Source organism: Centropristis striata, chromosome 7 (assembly GCF_030273125.1).
Source record: "Centropristis striata isolate RG_2023a ecotype Rhode Island chromosome 7, C.striata_1.0, whole genome shotgun sequence".
NCBI lineage: Eukaryota > Metazoa > Chordata > Actinopteri > Perciformes > Serranidae > Centropristis > Centropristis striata.
The window spans coordinates 8392119-8411929 of NC_081523.1; the positions used below are offsets into that span (position 1 = coordinate 8392119).

Here is a 19811-nt window from a genome sequence, read left to right on the forward strand (position 1 = left end):
GACACTTCTTGCTTTCATGATCAGGAACGTCCTTAAAACAGTAGGACGTTTTTAGAAGTTACAACTTGACTCCAAAAGTCAGCTTTACATTTTGTAAAGCACTTTAAATAATAAAAAGTGAACTCACATTTATCAGACCAGTAGTATTTATTGATGAAAAAGTAACCATGTCAACTATGTAATGCATCATGATGCATCGGGGAATGGAATTGAATAATGGACTAGATAATCGTAATCAAATTTAATGGTGAGACCAGAAGATGCACAGCCCTAGTGAACACATTTATATTAAGTGTTTTGGTGTAATCTTGATCTGTTTCAAGTGTAGTAGTATTCTGTCTTGGGAATGTAATCACATAACTTCCCTGCTAAGTGAATTTCTTTTTTACACTTTAATTTTTTTTTTTCCGACTCAACACAAAAACAGTTAGTATCAATAACAAAGGGGACAGCAAAAGAAAAAAGTAACATTCCTTCTTCTGATTCTGTTCTTGTGACTAAATCAGTTATCTTTTCTACAGTCTTTGTTGCTGTTCTGTGTCCTGAAAAATGTCTCCCACTCTTCGTCCTCCTGTGTTCCTCATATTCTCACACGATTTGTCAGGTTTTCCATAATGTACATGTCCTCTACTGTTGTTATGGAGGATCAACCTCACCCCATTTTGTGGTGGTAGCTATCAAAAATAATTTAACAAAGTATATGTCTCTCTCTTGTATATTTTCTTTGATTGAATTGAAGTTACACACATATAACACTGGAATGCCCTGCTTAGCCTGCTGCCCCCGCGACCCGCCCCCGGATAAGCGGATGCGAATGGATGGATGGATGGACATATAACACCATGAAACTCATTATTATATTATTATAATAATAATATTAGTTATTATATTATCTCTTTTGCAAATATTTTTACAATTCGTTTCCAAAACATTGATATTTGTGGCATTTCCCAAATATATGTGGGTGGCCTGCTTCTAATACTTGCAAATTTGTGTTTATGTTTATAAATATTTGCTTTTGACTTTGGGTGTGTTTCAAAAAATTGTATCAGAAATCAAAGAGAATTCCCTCTTTATCTTTATTTCATCTGAAATGTTCATATTTTGTTGTGATTCCCATTTTCCTTATACTGTATATGTAGTGGAATAAAATTTTGCATTGAAATGAATGGGACGGCCGGAAAAAAATGAGCGAAAAAGAACAATAATTGGAGATTTTTTTTAACGTCTACTTCTCCGGCATAATTTCACCTAGAGACTCCATTTAAACTTTAATTTAATTAAACTTTCGATAGGTCATATAGTTTTTTATCAATCCCTGTTCAAAGTCCATGATCATTTTTGGAGAAATTCTGAGATTATAATGGGTGTGTATTGCACGGAATGTTCGTGTCACAGTGTGTGACATCATCACCAGAGTGTAGAGGGAGAGAAAAAATTGTCAAAAAATACATTTTAAAACTGCGCTCCAGATTTTTGTTCCTTTGTAGCAATGGATAATAGCTGGAAAAACACCATTTACTTCCATGGAGGGCTCTAATTGAATGCCCTTATTATAGTCCTTTAGTTGTAGAAACCTGTAAAATTCATTTCCTCCCAAATCAAATTTATCTTTCATGTTCTGAACACTCCCCAGCTGCCTTCCCTTCCGAAAGAGGTGAATTTTTAATAAGTGTGTTAAATCTCTCTCCCTGTCTTTCTTTCTCTCTCTCTCTCATTTCATCCCTACAAGAGGCAGCCATGAGCCCTCCACGCCGGTCATCGAGCCCTCCACGCCGGTCATCAAGCCCTCCACGCCGACCATCGAGTTCCCATGGTGAAAGGTAATTTCCCCAAGCACTCATTTCCCCTACATGTGATGCTGAGTGACGTAATGGGAGCACATTTATAAACACACACACCACTAGAGCCTGACAGATATATCGGTTGATGGATTTCACTGGCTGATATTGGCCTATCAAAGGCAAATCAAGGAACTCCTCGCCATTTTACATCGTATTAATAGATTCCAAAGAGAGATATACATTTTAGCTTAAACAGTTTCTGTTAATGTTGCAGCTGCAGTAGCTAAACTGTACGGGTACACAAGGGTCTTAGTATAAACAGTCTTCCTGTCCTGTGAGACCACTTTTTTTTTCCTTTATCTATCTTTTATTTATTTTTTGGTATCTGTTTGTATGTTATGCTATGGTGTTTGTATGTTGTGTATGGACTCTTAATTTGACTGTACAAGTGTTGCGTCATGTCTTGTGATACATGTTTGTCAGCGTCTATGATTGTATATGTGTTGTGACTGTATTGACGGTTGTTGTTGTTGTTGTTGTTTTTGTTTTGTTGATGATCTCGGAGAATGGACAATTTGATTTAATGTTTGGACTCCAGGAAGAATAGCTATGCTAATGTGCTGGAGCTAATGGAGATCCAATAAATAAATAAATAAATGAAAAAATCAGTATTGCTGTTTGATATGTGCCGTTATGGAAACCTTTTTTTTTACATAATATATAATGCAGACAATGTTGCTTGGTGTGATTTAGAAATGGTGTCAACTATTTTTTTAATGATTTTTTAAAAATAATTTCAAATTGCAATTGACAAACTCAACATTAATGATGTTTATTTTATTCCTATTTAGTCTTTATTTTATTCTTTATAAAAGTGGCTGATAATGTAAAACATTGTTTGTATAATGTGTAATAATGTTAAATATTATTCAAGTTTAATGTTGGAGAAAGTAGCTCTCTGGGTACATTTGCTGAGTGGTGAAAAATCAGTGCATAATCCACAATAAAAAATGTCTATTTTCATTCCAGCTCAAAAAATGACTAGTATTGGCATCGGTCTCGAAAATCTCATATTGGTGGAGCTCTACACACCACTACGTAGCCAGTTGTGTATGCACTGGACACACACAATGCAAACACCATGTTATGTGCAAATGGGTTGTATTTTTATATTCGTCTCCACTTTGATGGTGAAATACTGTCAGTTTTGTCTTTTTGAATAATGCATCTGACTATAAGTTCATTCTATTTTATTTAATAATACATGACACGCGTGAAATAGGACAAATCAGCTGGTGGAGACTTTCATGCATGACTTGCTTTGACTCAAACAATCGAGTCCACGTTTAGCATTTCTTTTACTGTTCTCCCAGCTGTGTTTGACACCGTAGACAGGACAGCTTAGGAGTTCAGCTCCAATCTTTATTCAAGTGTTTGTAGCGCTCAAATGACCCTTAAAGAACACATGATCAGTTATTCTCTTCCAGTCATACTCAATAAATGCACGCCGCGTTCAGTTGTAATCAGTATTCATGGAACAGATCAATGAGCCTTTTTTCCCTTCTTTTCTTTTAGTCCCAGATGAATAACATGGTACCTGGGGATTTCAGTTCAACATATAGTCCCCCTGAACATTGATTGTTTTCATTGTTATTCGTACTCATTATATACTTTTCAATCGAGAAGTCATCTCCAGAATCACCAAGTGTTCTTAACCATCCAAATCTGCTCTCACCCAGTTGGCTTAATGACCAATCCCACTTGATCATAAATGCTTATTTGCATAGGTAATTCCCCCTAAACCAGGGGTCTCAAACTCGTGGCCCGCGGGCCAATTGCGGCCCTCGTGACGATATTTTGTGGCCCCCACCTTGATATGAAAGTTTAATGTGAGTTTTATATGGATGGCACTTTACCGTGTTGTGTGTGGAAGGTCCCTTTAATTACTTTTTTTGGTAATTTTGTGTCTTTTTTAAATAATTTTGTGTCTTTTTTAAATAATTTTGTGTCTTTTTTAATAATTTTGTCTTTTGGTCATTTTGTGTCTTTTATTAGTAATTTTGTGTCTTTCTGGGTAATTTTGTGTCTTTTTAGTAATTTTGTGTCTTTTTTTTGGTCATTTTGTTTCTTTTTTAAGTAATTTAGTTTTTTTCTTTCATTTTATGTCTCTTTGGTCATTTTGTGTGTTTTTTGGGTCATTTTGTGTCTTTTTTTTAATAATGTTGTGTCTTTATTGGTAATTCTGTGTATTTTTTGGTCATTTTGTGTCTTCTTTTTTTAGTAATTTTGTGTCTTTTTTTGGTCATTTTGATACTGCCTCCAGCAGCCCCCAGGTAATTTGAGTTTGAGGCCCCTGCCCTAAACACTCTATAAAGGCAGGTGTTGTGCTGTGTTCAAATACTCTGCAACATGCTCAAGAATTTGAGAGATGCTTCCAACAAAAGCTGGAAGAAGAACTTCAGCAATAGAAAAATTGACACCATAGGTGCGTTTCCACTATAGTCAAATACCCAGAAAAAAGCCCCTGAAAAAAGCCTGGTTGCAGATTGGATATAATAAAGATATATTTTTATTTAAATGTGCACTTTATGGAGCTTTGACTTTTTTTTTAAAAAGGTACTCCTGTTGTAATAAAGTATTTCTTTTTATATTTATTAAAAGTATTTATTTTTATAAAATGTATTAAATATTTATTGTGGAAACCATGACATTTTTATCTGGACGCATTACAGTAATGAATTTGTGAATCAAAAATATGTTTAAAAATATAGAAAATATTATTTGAACACAAAACAATGAATTGTGCCTCATTATGGCTATATTGTTCATTCATATACCAGTGAAATATATTTAGTTTAATAAAGTATGTCCTTATAATCACAGACATAACTTAAACTGGCTTCATGAGAATCACCCAAATGTCGTATATTCAGTGTATATACAGGCGATCCTAGACACTTTATTGTTGCATCTGTTAGCTTTGAGCAGACGAGTGTAAGAGCTGCTGTGTTGATGTGATGTTCTCTTCCAGCAGGCCGTCCACTGAGACCCTGCAGAGAAACAACAGCAGCAACTCTGGTGTAATTCTGGACATCTCGGCTCTCAAGATGGCTGAAGTGGACACGGAGGTGCCTCCTCTTCCACCCCGCTATCGCTTCAGGGACTTGCTGCTGGGGGACCAGACATTTCAGAATGATGACAGGTAGCAGTAAAAAACACTTGGTTTTTGTACCGCAGCATACGAGAAGCTGCCCGGGGAAATTCCTGGCGGGGATTTTTTTGTTTGTACGTGCACACACCTTATTTATTTTCAAATCTCCCTGGATACTTCAAGCACTGTTTTCAACTGTTTATTATATTCCACACATTCCAGGAGTTACTTTGTGCTGAATGTTGTATTCTATATATTGCTGTGACCACATTCCCTGGAGCTGCCTCATCTACTTCTACCCCAGTTACTGTTTTCCTACATTTCCCAGAATGACTTCTCATGACAACCCCCTAGAGATGTTGCCGTGACTCGAATTCAGCTGTTGGTTTAATGTGTAGGTGGACAGAGCAGTGGAAATAGAAACGGAGTGAGGTTTTTTACCAATAAGAGTCTTGCAACTTGCACAGATCTTGTGGCTGAATTGCACTCTGGACTATTTGGAGTACTGGTTATAAAGAAATACACTGCAAAAAAAGAAAAGCTGGGTGAACTCAAAATTTCAAGGCAACAAACTTCGATAAAATTTTAAGTTGGACAATTAAACTAAATATTTTAAGTTTTGTTTTTGAGTTTGCTCAACTCTGAATTCAGATTTTTGTCAACTCAACTGTAAGTTGTACTAACTTATAATTTTACATTGTAATAACTTTTAATCCTTACTTCTGCTAACTTCTGCAATGTGCTGAACTGGCATGATTGTAACGCCGCTATGAAATGTCAGCTAATGTTGCGACCACAATTTTGAGTTAGCATTGATATGCTAATGGCTACTCTTGTAGCTGTAACAAGCAGCGCCGCTAGCATCAGTTAGCCGCTAGCATCAGTTAGCTAGCTTTCGCTAATGACCGTATTTAACTGCTTTCACACATTTCACAACAAAGAAATAAGAGTTAGCAGAACTATTGTCCCTTGTTGTGAACCCCAACTTAAAGATATAAGTAACAACAACTCACCAACTTGTTTTTGAGCAGACAACTGGCTTGCTTTGTTGTGCTTACTTACATTATTGCCCTAAATGTCAATAATTTATATTTCCAAGTTTTACCAACTTAAATCACAGTTTTAGGCCAAAAAATACAAGTTGGCTTTTTTGCAGTGTAGTTCTGTCTCTGTGAGTTTGACCGTGTTTAATTGGCACATTAGGGAGAAATACAAGAGTCATTACGAGTAGTGTTCAGTTGGTTAGTTCAGTGGGTTTTTACCTGAGAGAATAGTCTGTTTTCCTCTTGCTCCGAGTCTGAACAGAACATTAAATAACCTCTCCCTCGGCCCTCGACTGGTGCTACAGTCACTAGAGCGCCAAAGTGTTTGGGGTCTCCGAAGAGTTAAATTAGTGCTGCGGTTGGAGAGGCAAGTCAACAGATGCTGTTTGCCGCCCAAGAGGGGAAGAATTAGCCGAGCATCAGCCACGGCTAAGTACTGCAGAGCTCTCCATGGTGCTGAAATGAAGCCATCTCAGTGAAAGATCAGCAGTCACTTCTGTATGGGCTTGCAAAGAGCAAGCAAATAGCACTACTTTCGTTTTTCCTGTTACTTTAAATCTAAAGCCAACATGAGATCCACTACTAATACTTTAACAAATGCGGTTAAGTGGATTTGACAGTGTGTTAATGGATCTTCTTTGGACTGTGCTTTTAACTGCTGCAGTGTATTTAAAGTAATGGAAAAAAATATTAGACCACTCTTGTTTTCTCCTTGCTTTCTTGTTCATTGTAATGCCGGCTACAACTAAAGGTACATTTGTTTGGACAAATATAATGAAAAAATCTCAATTAAGCTCATAAGAGTTTAATTTAAGAGCTGATATCTAGGCATTTTCCATGGTTTTCTTGATAATGATTTTGGTTATTACCAAGAAAACAATGGAAAATCGCTAGTTATAGGTTTTAAATTAAACTCTTATGAGCTATTTTTGTTGTTATCATTATATTTGTCCAAACAAATGTACCTTTAGTTGTTCCAGGCATTAAAAATGAACAAGAAATTGAAGAAAAACAATGGTCTACTATTTTTTTCCATGACTGTACATCAGCAGTCGCAGCATCAGAACTTTCTGATTTCATAAGCCAAGATTGTTGCCTTAAGGACCAAGATGAGTGACATTTTTTTTAAATAAACTGAACGAAGATAAACCTTTACCTCAAAGGTCAGTTCACGCGCCAAAACACTAATGTTACCTTCTAGTTTGATCTTAGAAATCCCCTATAACTTCCACCTCTAACAGCATCCTATTGCTGTTTTTCTTTAATTAATTGTGGGAATCTTAAGTGTATCCACCTGTTAACGTGATCCGGTAACACTTTACAATAACCATCATTTATAGATGGTAAATAGACCATTCATAAATGGTAAACAGATAGTTTATTAAAGTTTAATCATCATTTATAAACTAAATACATAATTTATTAATGTTTAACTATCATTTATAAATGGCAAATAGATGGTATATTAATGTAATTGATTGTTACTGTACCATTAACAAACAATTACATTATAATTAATAGGCTACTTTATTAATAGTTTTGCTCTCATTATGAAAATGTTAACACCATATTAAGTATGTTAATGATTTTGAAATGATTCATATCTCTTTAAGAAATTGGTTGAAAACATTTTAAGATTAAATATGTATAGCACTTTGTAAATGGTTAATAATTGGTTTATAAACCATCTATAAACATCAGTTAGATGGTTATTGTAAAGTGTTACCCGTGATCCTTGTAAAACACAGAACTACAGACCTGTTAAACTTGTTTGGTGTCTAAAAGAGAAAGACAGTTATTTTACTCAATAAACATATTTAATTGTTTGTGTAACCAGTCCAGCCTGTAACGGTACGAGTGATTCATGATTTTATCAGCAGCTAAATCTGACAGACGGCCCATTGTGTGTGTGTTATCTCTCGATTCCAGGCTTTTGGTTACCAGCAGCAGCTGCAGCCTTTCAGCAGCCTTTCAGCAAAAAGTCGATCGCCTTCCACGGCTTTTGTGTTTTCGTAATTACCTTATCGATGTGCATCTTGTGCGAGACTGAAATAGGGCCGTGACTATCATCACTTGTGAAGTTTCACTATGAAGGAAGAATTTTGTATTTTGTAGCAGCAGAAGTAAATATAACAGTTTTGCCACCATCTTCCCTCTCTCTCGCTGTCTCTCTATCTTTCTGTTTGCTCGCCCTCTGTCTCCAGGGCTCCCTGCAGTAAATTGTTGTCAGTCTGTTTTATATCATGCAGGGCTTTTTGTCTACACATAACATTTAGAGCAGCAGCCTAGTATTTGACCATCCCCCCCCCACACACACACTCCAGTCTGTGTGCTTTCCCAGGGGACGCAGTGATTTCTTGGTATTCGACTACCGATCCTTATGGGTTTGTTTTTAGCTGCGGGCCAGTTTTATCATTACTATTGACATAAGAAATGGTTTCAGGCTGAAGGCAAATAAAGCAACACTGACTTACAGTAGAGCTTACACTACTGTACACATTAATTACACGGAAATACAGTCAGCACAGTGATTTTGTAACCTCGCTGTAATCGTGCACACCCTGAGATGTTAGAATATGGCAGTCAGGATGCTTAATATTGCATGTGTGTAGTGTTATATTCAATTGTGTGTGTGTGTGTGTGTGTGTGTGTAGTTATGTGCGTTTTGTGTGCGTGTTTCATCCAGTAGGTCCCCTGTGAACTGTTTTGCTGATCACTATTCAATTGCCAAGGGTAATTAGGGTTTGTTGCTGGGCTACCAACACATGTATCCCTGAATGTGTGTGTGCGTGTATGTGTTCTTGTACTTCCTACATAGTGAGGACCGGAACACGTTTTTAACCAACAGAGTGAGGACATTTTTGCAAAGCGAGGACATTTTGGCCGGTCCTCACTTCTTTAAAGGCTTTTTTGAGATTTCAGACTTTGTTTTAAAGGGTAAAGGTTACAATCAGGTTTATGTTAGGGTTAGGGCTGGACATTTAGTTGTCATGGTGAAGGTTAGGTTAAGGGTTAGGATAAGGGGCTAGGGAACATGGTTATTATAGTTAACAAAAATGAAACGAAATAACGAAAACTAGAATTTTAAAAAAACATTTTCTTTATCTGAAATAAAAATAAAAACGGGAGTTTTAAAAAACATGTAACTGAAACTGTGGTTACAAAACTAACTAAAACGAACTGAAATTATAGGGAAAATGTCCTTTGTTTTTGTCTTTGTCAACTTTTTTTTCATACATAATGAAGATGGATAAGGCAAAGGAAATAAAGGCAAAATTTACTGTGACCTCTTTTAATCTCCCACCCAACAAATATCCCATTACAAAAAACTAAAACTTATAAAAACTAAACTAAAACTAAAGCATTTAAAAAAAATAAATACTAAACTAAAACTAGCAAATTCACTCTAAAAACAAATTAAAACTAACTGAATTTGAAAACAAAAAATCACAACCCAATTAAAACTAAAACTAATGAAAAAGCCAATAACCTTGGAAGGGAATTCACTATTACAATGAGGGCCCTCACAAAGATAGAAGTACAAGAATGTGTGTGTGTGTGTGTGTGTGTGTGTGTCTGCATGCTACAGTAGGTCTCATCACAGAGCTATATACAGTAAATCACAGATCCAGCCATAAAAAAACAACAACACAACAGCATTTGTTTCTTCAAAACAAATAACAGCTGCAGTCCGGAGCTTGTCTCACACACACACCTCTGCACGACGTGTGTTTAGATGAATGAAGATGCAAAAAGAAAACAAGGTTATTGATATCGTGTTACAATGCTGTTTTGTGGTCGGTACATTTCCGAGCTCCGGAGCGGAAGATGGTGTCAGTGGACGTTGGTGACGCTCTGTTTCTTGGTTGATGATCTAGTCATGGTTTGTGATGTTGATTATTTCCTGAGCTGATGCCTTGTCGAGTGTAAAGCCTCAAAACAAATTAACCCCCAGAGGGAGAGTCACAGCCCCCCCTCTCTCCCGGGCCTGATGGCCTTTTGCATCCGTTTCCTCTCATCTGTCATGGTGGGCTATGAGAGTGAAAGGCAGTGGGTGGAAAGACTCAGGCAGTGATAACTCACTAAACATAATAACATTGCTGGAAGGAGTCCCATTAGGCAGGAACATGAGCGGTCAGATGCTCAAGGAGGTTGTTTACCTACTTATCCAGACATAATATTATTTAAAATGCTGCATGCTCTGCTATCACTTTCCTTTCTATTAAAATGACATATTTCCACTAGGGATGACTAGCCTGGCTAACACCAGACTATTCTCAAATGAGGGCTAGTCTGGCAACGAGCAATGGATTTCTCCGTAGAGAAGGTGTGGTTTACGATCCTCCAGAGCCGTTTATTGGGCGCTTAGAATGTCTATCAAAAGCGTCTGTAGGTAGCTCTTAGCCAATCAGATCAGTTATACCAGATGACGTAGTAGAGCTACAGAAATGGATGTTTGTTGTGTGTGTGTCTGTGAGAGAGTGTTGTTTGCTGCTTTGCTCCTCCAGTTCTCGCTTTCTGCAAGATTATTTATTTTCACGCTTTATTCCCCCTCATGTCATTCAGCCACACACATCCACTGATTTTATGGGCAATAAACAAGCTGCTGCGGGTCTCTCGGCGGCTCCGCTGTCCGCGGTAGCGGGGCTATTAGCCGCTAGTGTCTATTAGCTATTAGCCGCTAGCGGCGCTAATAGCCCCGCTACCATAACGCCGGTGATCTCAGCGGAGCCGCCGAGAGACCTTTTGCCTTTCAACTTTCGCTCTAAACTATTTAAAACACCATCTACAGCTAAAGAGAGTTTCTCGTCTGCAGCAGCCATGTTGGATCCGGAAAACTACAACCTTCCAAGTGCCGAGCAGTACGCGTCATCATCTTGCCGTCCCTCCCCGCTCTGTGATTGGATTCCTAAAACAGGGCTAAGAATCCTTCCTGGTTTCCAGACTGGATGGAGGTTCGAAATTAAATTCGAGCGCGCAAGGCAGTCTGGGTATACCCAGGCTAAGGGATGACACCGATCGATCGGCAACTGATCGCATTATACATACATGTGCTTTACAAGTGTTTGTTATTGTGTGATATACATTCCGGATCCAAAGGTGGCGGTAGTGCGCCGAAACGCTGCCGCTTTTAAACGAAGAAGAAGTGTTGTGGTAACGCAGCCTGCATGCACCCATTGTTATTCAATCCTGGGGCTGTTTGTTGATGTATTTTTTAATTTCTATTTTCTTATATATAAAAGGTTTACTTGAAATAACAAGGAAAATAAAAACAGTTATGAAAAGTTTTGTAGATGGCCGACACACACCGACAACATGTCTGCCATATGGAACTTTTTCGAAGTGAGTGAGTCCGATGTCACACACTCTAGCTACAATTTATGCAATAATATTATGTTACACTGTACTGTAGTTCAATGTGCAATAATGCCACCAATGTTCAGACTGGCATTTTGAGTTTGTTTAGCCTGTTAAATAGGCTCAATTTGTATTTTAATTTTATTTTATACAATATATGCAACAATACAGCCATTTAAAATGGATAGTATCAATAACTAAATGACTGAACTTTTAACATGAAGCTCTTGCCTGTTCTTGACTGCCTTATAGAGGCCATTTTGGCATAATTTCCACAGTGCCACTGCTGCTATGAAGGAATATTAAAGCTACTGCTATGCACTAAATAAAGGTCAATCTAGGTAATCTAGCAGTATCTAGTAAAATAAATGATTCCAAGATTAACATACATGAAAGACTATAGGCCTTGTGCATGAGTGGATGAATTGATGGGGGGGAAAAAAAGAGTAAAATATAAATATTAATATCGTCCCATATGATCGATCGGTTGATCGGTAATCGGATCGGTGAGGCTTTAGGTGATCGTATCTGTCCCAAAAAACCTGATCGGACCATCTCTAATTTCCACCAGTTCAGTATGTCCAGAAAGTCAGATTTAAACTAGAAAGGTGCTCTCTTAAATACCAAACGTTTACAGCAGCCCACTCCTGACGCCTTTTTGTTTTCACTTCCACAAAGAGTGGGCGTCCTGCATCATGGTATATGTATTTTCATATTCCACTTCTGTGATGTAGTGCCTTTTCTGGAAAATCAATAGAGAAACCGTTTATAGCGAGATAAAATAACCAGACAGGAATGATCTAAAGCAGCAAATTAGAAACTAACACACTGACTAATTCAAGACATTAATGCAAAAAAAAAAGAAATCTAGGGATATCCTCGACTGAAAAAGAATATTTCTCAAATGACACTTATAAAATGTTGTTGACTCATTGATCAGTTGCTTTAATTGACAATGAATTTTTCCACAACTAATCATGCAAAAGCATCACTTTAAATCTTGTGTTTACCACAGATGTGCTTGTGGAAGAAAAAGGCATTAAAGAGACTAAGAGGGGGCAGTCAGAGTAGAATCATAAAAATCCATTATATCCAGAAAGTTATGCCGCATATTGATTTGTTACATTGCCCACAATGGTTTAGTACAGTGCTTCTTTGCTTGAGTAGTTCAACTGAAGGGTAATGTTCCTTTCTCATTTGAAAAAAATGTAACATTTGAACAAATTTTTAAAGGCCAAAGTACTTAAAACTTAGAAAGCATTTCACAAAGAAAGAAAGGTCTGAAAAATAAACATAATGTTGCGTGGCAGAATTGAGTTCTTCTCTTATTGCCAGAATCTCATTACTGGTTGACAATGTATATAGTCTCAGGGAATATATTGTCGTTATTATCCCAACCCTACTTCCAAATACAGAGTTTATGTATGGCTCCGCTAAATTGGGGATTTGTTTGCAACATGTCTTATTTATTATTATTATTATTATTATTATTATTATTAACTTTATTAAACTGGTCACATAGTAGTTATCCAACACGATCTAGTGATTGCTTAATGCTCAATGTTCCCCAGACAAATACTGAATTTGGAAAAACTGCTTTCAGTTTTTCTGCTGCATCTACCTGGCTCCAGCAGCCAATCACAGCCAGTAAAAAACAACAACAACAACAACAACAACAACAACAACAAAAAAGTAACTCAAACTTAACACATTTATAACTATGGACCAGTTTAAAACTGTGATAACCAATAACTCTACTTTTCACTGTAACTGTTTTTAATGTTTTTGCATGTATTTTGTTTGTGCTGTTTTGTGTTTTCTCTGTACTCTCAATGATTCCTCGAGAAAATAAATAAAGGATAAATAAAAAAAAAGAAAAGAAATGGGGGCGTCCCGGTGGCTCTCACTGGTAGAGCGCGTACCATTAAGTCCTTCCTGCGGCGGACCCGGGTTCGAATCCGCCCTGAGGTCCCTTTGCCGCATGTCCTCCCCTCTGTCTCCCCCTTTCTATATATCACTTTCAATAAAAGCAAAAATGCCAAAAAAAAAGAAAGAAAGAAAGAAAATGTTTCTCAACTTCATGTAGGGACGTCTCAATGTCCCCAATTGTCAACAAAACTAGACCCAAGCTGTCCAAAAAAGTAGATTTTCCCTTTGCAACAATCTAAAATAAATGCAACCATTGAGTGTGTTTTTACATGTTTTATAAGTTTCTCAATGTGTGTCACTCCAACAGTATTAAGGCAATAATCCCTTCTGTGCTGTTGGAGCATGTGCGGGGGTGTGTGTCTCCCTCCTGAGCTGTCATTATCTCCAGGGTTGGGTGTAAGAGGGCCGTAATTACAGCCTGGCTGTGTGGGTGCTGAAGAGGAGCAATCACGCTGAAGTCATAAAGTCTGACAAGCGATTTGTGTGAGTGTGCGAGTATTGTCTCTGCAGTTGTTTGTGTGTGCGCGCTCTTGAGTTTGGACACACCGGTGTGTGCACCTGTGAGTGTCTGATTATATATCCGAGTGTGTGTACGTGGGTTTATTTCTCAGTCTGTCAGCCACAGAGAGGAGGGGGGGCAGCCTCAGTCAATGTCAGAAATAGAAACAAGCCACCGAACCGCTTTTATACATCCCGACAGGGTTGGAAACAGAAAGAGCAGCAGGAAGAAAATTGGTTCCATCTATCTTTTCTCTGCGTGTCTAATCTTGTTTGGGGGGGTTTTCTCCTCTAATCAAGACAGGATGCTGATGGAAGTAATGCCGACAGAGTGAGCAGTGTTAATTGGTCGCTGAATCAACTCCTAACACCTCCTCGTGAGTCAAATAGTGGCACTTGGGATGGTGACCCGGCACTGACGCGCGTTCTGCTGTCGAGCAACAGCTAGTCCCAGACACGGAGAGCTCGCTCGTGTTGCCGTGAAAATGTTTTATCTCCAATGTGACAGCTTTACAGCAGCACATAAGAGGGCTTGTTTGTTGCCTTGTAATCATCTTATTTCCAAGTTGATTTAGATTGATTCTGAACCCAAGCTGACAAATGTTCTGTAGCCACAGGTTTTCCCCAGGAGATGTACATGGGTCATTGACAAATAAGGGTTGGCATGATGTCAAATGGTGTAACCACAAAGAAATGATGAATATTAAACACTTCATCCACCTACATTGTATTTAAGTGGACTTATACATATAATTACTTCATTCTAAAAAAACATCAAATGAAATAATTTTTTAGTATTTCTACATTTACACATTTCATCAATATTGAGTTTTGACAAATTATGTAAAATTTGGAACCTGGTTATGGTTATGGTTAACTTGAGTTATTCCGTGGCTATTCCACAGATTTTGAGTTAATCAAATCCGTGGCTATTTCACGGATTCGCTTAACTCAAAATCCGTGGAATAGCCACGGAATAACTCAAATTTCCATGAAACTGACACGGATTTCGCTACAATGCAAGTTAATGACAGTCATATCCCGTGGCTATTCCATGGATATTTTTTCCTATTGGTCTGTTTCAAGTCACGTGACTTTCAAGGTCCCGGCAGTCAGACCAAAAAACATGGCGGAGAGTTCTCTCATTTTTAGTGAAAAAAATCAATATTTTGACTTAGTTTCTGCATAAAAATGGATTTTGATCACATTTCTAGCGAGAAATATATGTTTTATTTTCTAAATATTCACTCAGTGAATGTACATAATCACTTTGTATGTTGGAATAGCCACGGGATATGACTGTCATTAACTTGAATTGTAGCGAAATCCGTGTCAGTTTCACGGAAATTTGAGTGATTCCGTGGCTATTCCACAGATTTTGAGTTAAGCGAATCCGTGGCTATTTCACGGATTCCTGTGAAACCATGTTGAAAATTTGTTATATACCATAGTGTTGCAATGTAAACGTGGATTGTATTTTTTTCTCATTTTTGTTCACATTTATTTTCCTGTATATAATCAGATTTTATGGGGAAAAAATGACTGGTTACACCAACTGACTGCGTTAGATCACGTCATTGACCCATATACAGTATGTGGTGAATCCAAAAGTCCTGTTTTGATATCAGGAGAGGAGTTTCATCTCCTGGAGGCCGCCGCGTATAGATTTCTCTGTCTGTCGGCACATATCACAGAGCTGAACCTGGAGTGGCATAAAGAGACAACAATTGTACAGTGATACTGGCAGCAGCTGTGTGTTTGCAGTGATTCTGTGGCAGAAGCGACTGCTGGGATTTGATGCTTGGATGATTTTCCATCTGAGTTTAGGAGGCTGATGATAAGATGGAGAACAAAGAGAAAGAGGGAGATGAGGAGCAGAAGGAACGTGAAATCCCAGAGGAGGGGAGAGAAGAAGATGATGGAGTAGATGGCAGATAGAAGAAGAACAAATAAGACAGGAGTGACACTGATAAGAAGATAAGGATGATTGGGGCCAATAAGTCATAGAGGATGGGTCTCAAACTCGCGGCTCACGGGCCAATTGCGGCCCTTGTGACGATATTTTGTGGCCCCCCACCTTGGTATGAAAGTTTAATGTGAGTTTTATATGAATGGCACTTTACCGTGTTGTGTGTGGAAGGTCCCTTTAATTACTTTTTTGGTGATTCTGTCTTTTTTTGGTCATTTTGTGTCTTTTTTAAATAATTGTGTGTCTTTTTTGGTAATTCTGTGTCTTTTTTTGGTCATTTTGTTTCTTTTTCAAGTATATTAGATTTTTTTCTGTCATTTTGTGTCTTTTTTTGGTCATTTTGTGTCTTTTTTTGTAATTTTATGTCATTTTTAAGTATTTTAGTGTTTTTTCAGTCATTTTTAAAATAATTTTGTGTTTTTTCAGTCATTTTTAAAATAATTTTGTGTCTTTGGTAATTCTGTATATTTTTTTGTCATTTTGTGTCTTTTTTTGGTCATTTTGTGTCTTTTAAAGTAATTTAGTTTTTTTCTGTAATTGTGTGGGTTTTTTTTGTAATTTTGTGTGTTTTTTGGTCATTTTGTGTCTTTTTTTGATCATTTTGTCTTTGTTTAGTAGTGTTGTGTCTTTTTTTGGTCATTTTGATACTGGATAGATTGCCTCCAGCGGCCTTCAGGTAATTTGAGTTTGAGACCCCTGTCATAGAGGATGACTTATTGTGGATGTTCTCAGTGCAAGCGATCATGCTCTGTGCCTAATTCCTGCTCATTTTACGTATAATTTGTGTAACACTGGAGTTGGGAACATAACTCAGTACTTTTAAGGGTGCCGGCTGAATGACATCGTACTAAAGAAGTCTGATTCACTCAATTTGTACCTAATTTCAATACCTGAAAGTGAATCTGATTGAGACAGTTTTATCACAGCACATCAGCCAAATGATTGGATAGATGGTTATTAGACCTCTCATCAGCATATTTTAACCACCTAGGATAAAAAATCAGTATCAGTTTAAGTGCAGGCTATATTTAAAATACAGTCATGGAAAAAAATATATTAGACCACCCATTGTTTTTTTCAATTTCTTGTTCATTTTAATGCCTGGTACAACTAAAGGTACATTTGTTTGGACAAATAAAATGATAACAACAAATACCTCATATGAGTTTAATTTAAGAGCTGATATCTGGACATTTTCCATGGTTTTCTAGATAATAACCAAAATCATTATCAAGAAAACCATGGAAAATAGCTAGATATCAGCTCTTAAATTAAACTCTTATTAGCTATTTTTGTTGTTATCATTATATTATGGATACGTACCATGTATAAACCCAGTTCAAATAATCCAATCCATCCCTTCATTGTTGTAAATATTCTAACTAATGCTGTTACTATATTTTGAATGAAGCATCTCCATTAACAAGTGAGTTTGCTATTTTGCCCTCTCTTTATTGTTGTGTCTGGCCCTCCTCCATAATAGCAGTGGTTCAGACAATTTGCTCTGAGCACTGAAGTTATGGCTGCCTGTGTCAGGCTAAGCTTAAGCTGTGGTCAAGATGATTCAGAGTGATGATAGACCTCTGAGATTTAAAGATAAATGGTATCACGACATAGGATCACCAGTTGTGACCCGACAGTTTCCCATCGACATCTCACTAAAAAGTCTGACGTGCTTGAAAGCCCGAGTGTTGTTACTGGTGACACGCACGGTTCCGCTTAGCAACTAGAGCTTGCAATTTGGACCATAGGTGACATTAGTCACCACCATCAGCACAGAGTGGGTGGCGACACTTGAGGGCCGCTAGACTTCTCTTCCCATCGGCAGCAGCGTGGTTCTGTGTCTTTGGCATAGCGTCAGTTTAAGACTGACTGTTGTTATCGCGGTGAAGCAGAAAACCAAACAGGTTGTCCACATTATGTCTGTTTCGTCACTTTGTGGGGGGGTACGTTACCAGTGAGCAGAAACTGGAACAAGTAAACAGTGAAAAAGGCATTGCATTCCTGAAAAGCTCAATTTGGACAATTTCTGCTCAGATTCTTTCTTTTTCAAGTATATTAGATTTTTTGTGTCATTTTTTGTCTTTTTTAGTGTTTTTTCATTCATTTTTTAAATAATTTTGTGTTTTTTCAGTCATTTTTAAATAATTTTGTGTGTCTTTGGTAATTCTGTATATTTTTGGTCATTTTGTGTCATTTTTGGTCATTTTGTGTCTTTTTTTAGTAATTTTGTGTCTTTTTTGGGGTCATTTTGTGTCTTTTAAAGTAATTTAGTTTTTTTCTGTAATTGTGTGGTTTTTTTTTTGTAATTTTGTGTCTTTTTTGGTCATTTTGTGTCTTTTTTGGGGTCATTTTGTGTCTTTTCGGGTTATGTTGTGTCTTTTAAAGTAATTTAGTTTTTTCTGTAATTGTGTGGGTTTTTTTTTTGTAATTTTGTGTCTTTTTTGGTAATTTTGTGTCTTTTTTTAGTAATTTTGTGTCTTTTTGGGGTCATTTTGTGTCTTTTAAAGTAATTTAGTTATTTCTGTAATTGTGTGGGGGTTTTTTAGTCATTTTGTGTCTTTTTTGGTCATTTTTTGTCTTTTTTGGTCATTTTAAGACTGACTGTTGTTATCGCGGTGAAGCAGAAAACCAAACAGGTTGTCCACATTATGTCTGTTTCGTCACTTTGTGTGTGGGGGGGGTACATTTCTCTGTGGATTTGTGCAGCCAGTGAGCAGAAACTGGAACAAATAAACAGTGAAAATGTTCGAGAGCCGAGGCATTGCATTCCTGAAAAGCTCAATTTGGACAATTTCCGCTCAGATTTATTTCCCCTTAACACGGTGGAGGTATTAGTGAAAGTAGCACAGAGTGCTTAGGCTGAAAGGAATAAGCATGTTTCCCTCCTAAAGCAATTTATTGTTGTTCATAAGGAACCATTTGGAACATTACAGAGGCTGAGTATAAAGTCTCAGAGGGACGGCTCAAATGGGACGGACAATTAAAGGTAGGAATTATGTGAGGGGGCACTTGGAGAAAAATAATCTGTCTTTTACCCTCCTGAGTTTGTTTGTCTTCTGGGCCATTGCATCTTTGTGCCTGGAAATCTCTGGTGCATTTGCAGTTTAGCCCCTATGCTTTGTCTTGCCAACTTAATTAGCATCGGTGGAGTTGGCTTGTCAGACTTCAATAGGCAGCTGTGTTGATGTAGAGGGGTTCCGGTGTCGAGGGCCACAGCGTCACATAGAGGATCAGACAGGAGGGACAGAACACGACTGCTTCCACTAATGCAAACAGATCCAATCCAATATGCAAAGTCTTGATACATTTGAATTTAAGAACATTTCCTTGGTTTGTCGCCCAATTTGTGTCTTGATTGTAATCAGTTTAAATACCAACAAATTATCATAATGTCTCTTATTTGCATTTAAAGCTGTGCGGTCATTTGATCTGTCCTGCTGAAGTTATTTGCCAGTTTGATTTCTGCCTGGCCAAGGTAAACAGGAACATGTTTCATAATCAATATAGCCGCGGCAGATCACTGATCATGGAGATGCAGCGTTATATTAGTAACCAGCCGAGTTGCAGCCTTGCAGTGATGTTGTAAATAACAAGCATAATATAATATAATATACCACATTTGTTAATTATATTTGCTTGGATCTCCTTTTTGGTACAAACCAGACATTGATATACTGTATTAGAGTAGAGTTGGGCTATAAGATATCAGGTTTTGGATATAATATTATCTTGATTTTTAATTTTTGTTTTCCTGTTTTCATAAACTGTCACATACTGCACAAGTGGAGCTTATCTGTGTTATCTAACTGGATGAAATGGACAATGAAAAATGCAATTTGGTCATTATAACCACATTACTAATGATCTTTTTTCTCAAACTATTCTTTAATGTTAAAACTGTATCAGAGGACCAAAGATCTGATAAAAAACATCTTGTTGACCTGGTATTCTGATATACCTTTTTATCAACACAAGAATGAGTCAGATGATAAAATGTTCATAAAATTAAAAGAAAATCCAAGTGAGCATCCCTGATTTATGAAAGAAAACCTCAACTAACCTTTTTGGGGCACTGT

The 19811-nt window shown here is 37.3% G+C and overlaps 1 protein-coding gene across 13 annotated transcripts in view; it reads left to right on the top strand.

Annotated features, from left to right (window-relative positions):
• The first annotated feature begins 4815 nt into the window (after positions 1-4815).
• Positions 4816-19811, top strand: part of kcnt1b (potassium sodium-activated channel subfamily T member 1b) — a 116536-nt gene continuing 101540 nt past the window's right edge. For all 13 annotated transcript variants that reach the window (XM_059337672.1, XM_059337676.1, XM_059337679.1 and 10 more), the window contains exon 1: positions 4816-4986. In XM_059337672.1, coding sequence (XP_059193655.1) covers positions 4892-4986 — 95 coding nt within the window. In that variant the 5' untranslated portion in view covers positions 4816-4891. The remainder of the gene's footprint in view (positions 4987-19811) is intronic.